The 7,867-nt window shown below is 29.3% G+C and overlaps 1 protein-coding gene across 1 annotated transcript; it reads right to left on the bottom strand.

Moving 5' to 3' along the window:
* Positions 1-1,106: 1,106 nt before the first annotated feature.
* On the bottom strand, positions 1,107-7,326 carry Tbh (tyramine beta hydroxylase). Its single transcript, XM_015329534.2, has 10 exons — positions 5,442-7,326; positions 5,143-5,296; positions 4,816-4,962; positions 4,503-4,750; positions 4,233-4,386; positions 3,893-4,156; positions 3,581-3,811; positions 3,385-3,513; positions 3,108-3,282; positions 1,107-1,345 (listed from the first exon to the last, which is right to left on the bottom strand). Exons 1-10 carry the CDS (start codon positions 5,573-5,575, stop codon positions 1,197-1,199), a joined length of 1,785 nt encoding a protein of 594 aa, XP_015185020.2. The 5' UTR covers positions 5,576-7,326; the 3' UTR covers positions 1,107-1,196.
* Positions 7,327-7,867: the final 541 nt, after the last annotated feature.

Genomic DNA, 7,867 nt, shown 5'->3' with positions numbered 1-7,867 from the left:
CAAGAATGTAGATGAAAACGGGAAATAGAAAACCATACTAACAAAAAAAATTTTATACCTGAGTTTCAAAAAAAGGATTATTTATATTTACTTAATTTCTGACGAATTATATTTCCTTTGATAAACATCCTACCATTTTGATGATTATTTATAACTATCGCATTCAGCATTCCGTTTTTATTGCTTGAATTGTGAAAAGTGCACTTTTTATCAGCTAATTCACCCAGAGAGCATACCGGTGACCTTTATTATATATATAGTAATAATATTATAATAAATAAATCCTACAATTATCTTACTCTTCAAACTGTCCATTCGTCTCATTATCTCGAAACTTAGATTTTTGAAGGTTTCACTTCTAACACGTGAGATCTGCACACATGATTTTTTTTTTACTATAAAAATAATAAAAACCGGTGCTTTTAAACTTGTAGAAATTCGTCATCTTCTCTACCGATAAATGTAACTTATTATTATTCTTTGTTACTATCATTAATATTATTATTAAATATATTCAAGAGACTACTCTTTTTTTGTAATTTAGATTAAAAAATTGAATTTATAACGCAAATGCTCGTACGTACTCATATAAATATATACATCTTCATTTATTAAAGTTTATGGAAAAAAATAAAAAGAAAAAGAAAGTTAAGTTTAATTAACAGTTTTTGTACATTGAAAATGTTTTTTTCTTGTGTATTATTTATTATATAATATTATATTCATAAACGCCAATATTTTAATGGATACAAAAGAATCTTTTATGTTAGTTAATAAATTAATTTTGTTCATATCGATTATATTATTAATTTAATTTTTTCCTCTTTTCTTTTTTCTCTTATATTTCTTCTTTTATATTATATCTCGACGTATTAATCCTTTGCTCCCGAGAGGTGAATTTCGGTTAATAAATGTCAAAATAATTGATATCTTTTTCCCCCAAATTTAATATAAGTTTTTGTTAGAATTGTAAATAGACGATATAAAAAAATGAATGCATTTTTCTTTCTGATATTACAAAAAAATTAGGAATCAAATAGACACGAGATCTACGTCGCATAAAATTAATACTATTTAATAATGTTTAGAAAATAGAAAAAATCCCATTCTGTTTAATTAGATATTTATTTACTTCGAACACATCAAACTAAATAATTATAACGGTTTATAAGAAGAATATCATATCTAAATAAAGATTACATTGTATCATTAGTAATATCCGTTTTAAATGAAAAATCAAAGCAATCTCTAGCAGGTGGTGATAAAGGCAACCTGATAGGAGTTGCGGCTATGTTATTCCACAAACCAGGTAACCGAGATCCATCAGATCCATTGCATTGCATTCCTTTAAAAGCAATACAAAATGATTAATTGATTAGCATACTTACTAATTTAGAATTGGTTAAATATTATGAATACACAGTAGAGCCTGTTTTTGTGCGGAAGATAGGGGACCGAATAAAAAAAATCGTACAAAAAAATATTCAGAAATTTTATAAATACTTACATATAATAAACAACTTTGTACGATATATTAAATAAATTTTTTTTTACGCTTCGGAGAGGGGCCGCATAAAAAAAGTCACACTTAGAAAATACATCAATTATTTACAAAATAAAGCAGAAAATGCTTTCCAACAAATTAAATAAGTAAATTAGACCTGGAAATATTTTTTAAACACTTAATTTTTCATTGTATACATGCAGAAATTTTCAAAATATACATTAAATAATTCACTGCTACTCGTAATCCAAAACGCGCATTTTCTTGTGACGAATTAGTTTCATATCACTTTCGTCGCTTGAAGATACGATTTCAATTGATTTTGGCACCAGAAAGTCAGTGATCAATTTCTGTGACGTCAGTCGATTGGTCAGTTGCTTGTACACGTTACGATAGCAAGAAATGCATGATCTTAGCTTTTTTTGGAATTTCAAGCTTTTTTAAGAATTAGTATCTATTTTAAGAAAATGCATTTCCAATTTTTTAGAAATCCGGATCCCTGCATATATTTTATCGGCTGTAATAGATTCCGGTTTTTCTTGTCCGACTTCATAATCTATTAAATTATTGACAATGTTACTATCATTGGCAGTTTCGTCTTCAATCATTTCGTCAAGATCATTTTCGCTGAAAGTATCAAAGCCCTCTCCGCTGATGTTATGTGCGAGTGCAGTAATTTCAGATAATAACGTGGACGCGTTTTCGGTTACATTTCGATTAATTACACATTCAGGCCAGATCGTTTTCCAGCACGAATTTAATGTGTGTTGTTTTATTTGACCAATTGCTGCAGTAATATAGTTTATGCAGTTTAAAATTGAGAATTTTTTCCAAACTTCAGTCAGGCCTAATTCATCGTTCTCTAGTTTTTTCAGAATTTAGCTAAAAGTTAATTTGAAATAATGTTTCTTAAAACTTGCGATTATGCCTTGATCCAGTGATTGTATAAAGTTCCATTATCGTCAAGGATTCCACGTAGTCAAGGTTTGTCCATACATGTATATGTACACTGATAGGAAACATTAAACTGGTGCCAATGCCGCTGAAATTCATATACCGCATAAAAAAAATCGCATAGAAAAGGACCGCACAAAAACAGGCTCTACTGGATTATATATATAATGAAAACAAAATATATCATGTGCGCAGATCACACGTGTTAGAAATAAAATGACATCGATTATTATTTAAAATTTGATTTTTTTTAAATTCGTCAACTCATGAGTCTACGAAAAGTTCAGTCAATGATTGAATGTATGAAAAATTTATTTTCAATTTTTGAAAATCAATGAGCTATGAAGAATTTAGTCAATGATCGAGGATGTGCCGCCATCTAGCGGTACTAGCTATTATCAATGAGCATTGACTGAACTTTTCGTAGACTCATGCATTGACTAAATTCTTCATAGTTCATTGATACTCGAAAATTAAAAAACTTTTTTTCGTACATTCATGCATTGACTGAACTTTTCATAGACTCGTGCATTTATTAAATATTTGTTATTACACTCGTGCATTAATTGAATTTTTCGTAAACTTGTAAATTGAAATAAGAAACAAATGCATACTGTCTTCTATCACATTCTCTCAAAAAAAAACATACCTAAAGGAGCGACCTGATAAATATCATGAAGTGCTTCAACACGAACTTTAATCCATTCGATACTCTTGTAATTATCAGATATTCCTTTCTCATTACTCGTTTTTTGATTTTCCCATTCTCTCATATAACGAAAATAAGTTCTCAGTGCATCATCGCTAATGGCGCTTTTGCATACCTAATTAAAATGATATTAATCATAAATTATTTTTCTAAGCTGTTAGGTTTGATCGTATGCATACGTTCTTATCAAACAAATTGTAAAATAGAATGAATTTACCTCTAAACGTGTATTAGGATAATAGTGTATGTAATTAACACACATCTCATCGGATATAGCAAAACCACCAAGAGTAATATTTTCTCTTTGCATAGTATTGTAAGTACAGGTCGTTATCAAGGAATCTCCCTATTAACATTATAACAAATATCGATAAATATATCGTTCAAATAAAAAGTAACTTAATATTACTTACTGGTAAAACTGTAACAGGTTTAGGAAGTAATCTGATTTCTTGGAAATGTGTTGAATAATGATTATCATAATTCAAACGAGGTAATTCAATTCCATCTCTAAAATGACGAGTGGTTACTCGGGTGCCAGTTAAATGGGTATGTAATTGAGAACCAAATACATGTATTCCATTTTGAGGTAGACCAACTCCGGTGCATTCAGATATACAATGACCAGATAAAAGAAAAGATTCCTATAATAATTAATATCCCAAAAATGAATTGAGTTATTAGAAATTGTTCATTTGTTAAATAGGCAATGAAATATTTGTTACCTGTCGTGGTGGAATAGCCATTTTGTCGGTATATTCTAATCCCAATTCGATCACACCAGCGTCATACTTTCTCAAATTTTTTGTAAAAATGAAACGAATTCCTGAGGAATCTATATTACCAGCTTGGAGTTCAGGATTGTTGTAATGAACTTCTAACATGACGTGTGGATTAAAATTGTCACCACCAATTGGCAAACCAGCTTCTTCTGGATATACAAATGCATCTGCTCCCATAGCCCAAGCTGCCAAAACTTTTTTACATATCTGATTTCGAAATATATTAGTCGATAAATTTGATCGTTTATTTAAAATTGAGTTATCATTAGAATGTTTTTATTACCTGAGTTTTTTGTGGTCGATCAACACTATCACAGGGTCCTTCGTACATTGGAACTTCTGTATCATCTGGACCGGAGCAATGAAATACTTCAATATGATGAACTAAATGTTTATTCTTTTGTTGAATCAGTGGACCAAATTGTAAAATATGGTGTCTGTTGGATAAAGAATTTTTTATTAATATAATTATATTTATTATAGCGAATCCAGCTCGCTAACGAATCCAACATTCGCGAGGTGGATCAATAAATTTGAATTAAAAAGAATTTACTTTAATTTTAAAGGAGGAGGTAATTTGAATACTCGACACCAGTAGGTAGTTTCCTTATTAGGTATTTGAACATTTTTCACAGTAACGTCGAATTGCCATGCATCAAGAGGAAATTTTGGTTTTTTGTGAGTAACACGTAATAATTCTGTCCTAGCCATGCCAGAAAATTGACCATCTGTTATTTTTAAACCTGCCAATGAAGTTAAAGGACCTCGACCTTTTATCCACACAATGTGCGTGGTACCTCTCTAAGAAAAATATATTTTTTTTTAATAATTTCTGAATAAGTTAAACACAAGGATGAACAATTTACCTCGAATATATAATCATGCTCGTCGCAAGTATCGAATTTTCTCGTAAATGTAAACTTCATCGTATTATTTCTTCTTTTCCAAGCAAAATTATCGCAATTTTGTTTTTCATCGAGAATCAATCTACTCTCATCGTCCGACCATGCGTCCTGATTTATTAATAATTTATATATAATAATAATGATTATAGTTATTATCGTTTCAATTATAAAAATAATTTTAATGTTAGCTGTGTCATGGAAAAATTGTAATATTTTGTATTATATTCATCGTATCATTTTTGCGACAAAATTCGTTGAAAAAAAAATCTTTTCTTTTTATATATCTACCTGTAATTGAGTTTGTTGATGCCAATCGGTCCACAAAATACAATAATCTGCAGGTTTAAATTCCCCATAATCCGAAAAACCAACAGCGAACCATGTATTTTGATCACCGGCGTAATGAATTTCAACTTTTACCAATCTGCTCGTTAAATCGATTCTACAAATAATTAAAAAACAATTGTTTCACGTAAAAATAATTATTTTATAAGACATCAATACTACAAGAAGAAACTCATTGAAATATTTTTCCCAAAGATATAAACTCGAAAAAGGTGCCATAGCAAATTATTTAACAAAGATACCTCCAATGAAATGTAGCTTCCGATCCCAAAGGAATCGTGTGCACGTCATTTAAATTATTTTCAACAGATAAATTAAATGCAACGATATTTAAAATTTTTAATAGGAATAACACCGACAAACTTGCCAATAACATAGTCGAATTTATTATTTTATTCAACTGATTGATTATTAATTATATTCTTTATTAATAAGAGAGAATTTAACGTTATTTTAATTATACTTTGGTATAGTATTTGCAAGCAGTTTCGTTTTTCGTGGATGAACAGCTACTGACGATTTCATCGCTTCCACTTTTCTTATGTTAAATTTTTCGCGCGTGTTTGAAATGGTGCGCACGCTCCGGATCGTCACGCAGTCTGTCGGCCGATACGCGAACTGAGAAGGGTCAAAATCATGACGTCATCAATACTTTTTACATTTTCCCGCTTAATACGAATTTTACACATACGATATTGCAACGATGTTAAATTATATTATTTTAAATATTTTCTATCGCATTTAAGTTATTTAATAATTATTAGTATGATTAAAATTGTTGATAGAATTTATTTATCGCGTTCTTGATTGCCCTTAAATAGAATTACGTAAAATACATTTCTACGTAGTTAGATTAAACAAGATATCGATTAATTAGCATTAAATGTTTAATTACCAAATAAAATCTGCTTAGTTATAATGATCGAGCAAATATTCAGTTTTTCTTTTAAACGTTATAAATTATGTTTTATTTCTTCTTCTTTTTTCCCCTTTTTATATTCGTAAGCGCTGAATAAACGCGAAAGAACGAATTTGATCTAAATAATTAGAATTCTATTTCTTTTTTGCTTTTCATTGTCAAGGTTACTGTATCGATTAGAAGCGTTATACTTTCTGATTTATGAATCAGGAAAAATATCATTTGCAACTGATAGACGATTACAATATTCATGAATTAATATCTTAATATTTATGGCTTTCATTGCACGAATTAATGAGCAGTTTATCATTGTCAATGATTAATTCCAGTCTCATGATTTTTGTATTGAAAAAATCAATTATTCTAATTGCGCAAACGATCGATTACATTTGATCAGTATATAGAATTTATAAATGGAAAAAGAAAGAAGAAAAAAGATCATTCATATACACACCTACACGCATACATAAAGAGATGCATAACTTTATTAGACGAATAGGAAAAATGTTGAGAGAGAGAGAGAGAAGAGAGAGTTTAACGTTAAAAATTTCTTAATAATAGAATACCAGAGAAGGGAGAACCATATTGCATTCCCTTGCCATTTGAGTAAGACATACCGTTTGGTAGAACGTAATAAAGAAATTCCATAGAAATTATTCCACGCATAGATGGAGAGAAAAGTCTCTTCGACCAACCTTTATTGTACTCAATATTATTAATGCGGTAAAACTACTACGTGATGGTATTAAAACCAAAATTATTATTAACAATTCTAAATTACAAAAATTCTCTATAAAATCATATAACTATCCTAAAATCAACGGTGAATTTTGTTGATGTAAAAAGCTTGTTAGATGATGTGAAATCTTCTTGACCGATAAAAAAAAGATATACCATAAATAAGAGTGGGAAACCATTGAAGTTAACGAGCATACGAAGGGTCAACTAGTCACTAACGAACAATACTTCACATAATTCTATCTTCTAAAATCTTTTATTAATCTTATGGAAGTTTTTTTGTTGTCAAACGTTTGGCCTTTTTTCTTTAATTCGTAATTCTATAAATCTATCGACCTAAAACTCGGTCGTGTAAAATTTTTAAAAAAGAAAATGAAAATAGTACCAAGATAGGATTTGAATATAAAAAGACCTTTTACCCATTCAAATCATAATCTGGTATTCATTCTTTTCATAGAAATTCGTCGGGCTTTTTTTTCACCTGGCCAATCCGGTTATTTTCTCCCTTACGTTTTATATTTATAAGTAGAATATATTAAACCGTAACGCAGAACATTTATCCTTGAATTTATTTTGTATAAATAATCTTTTATTTTCTCGTCGAGTGTTTAATGACAAAATTTAATACGAAATTGTTTTAGAAAATAAAACAAATATTGTACAAATTAATAGGAAATTAGTGTCACGAACTGGATATGTGCATCCAGTTCACACGATGAACTTTTTGAAAACATATATTATAAATAATATAAGAATTATATAAGAATAATGACAGATCTTTAAGTACGCGTACAAGTTATATACGATTTATAATGCAACGAATTAATTATTGCTTAAATATTTTCTATCTTATTTATATCACGGAGAAGACTCATTCGTTGGTCAATCGTGTCTGTGAGAAAGACAAGATATTTCACGTTCTAGCTTTTAACGATCCTCGATTGAATATAATTGACAGTTTTAATCTCTTTAATAAACAAGCTAGATCGTCTAAGGGCGCCGTCATAATAA

The sequence above is a fragment of the Polistes dominula genome, unplaced genomic scaffold, assembly GCF_049000335.1.
Source record: "Polistes dominula isolate Pdom_NZ unplaced genomic scaffold, Pdom_raw_medaka contig_75, whole genome shotgun sequence".
NCBI classification, from domain to species: Eukaryota; Metazoa; Arthropoda; class Insecta; order Hymenoptera; family Vespidae; genus Polistes; species Polistes dominula.
Note: the sequence above shows the minus strand (reverse complement) of the source record. Positions and strands in the feature narration are given on the sequence as shown.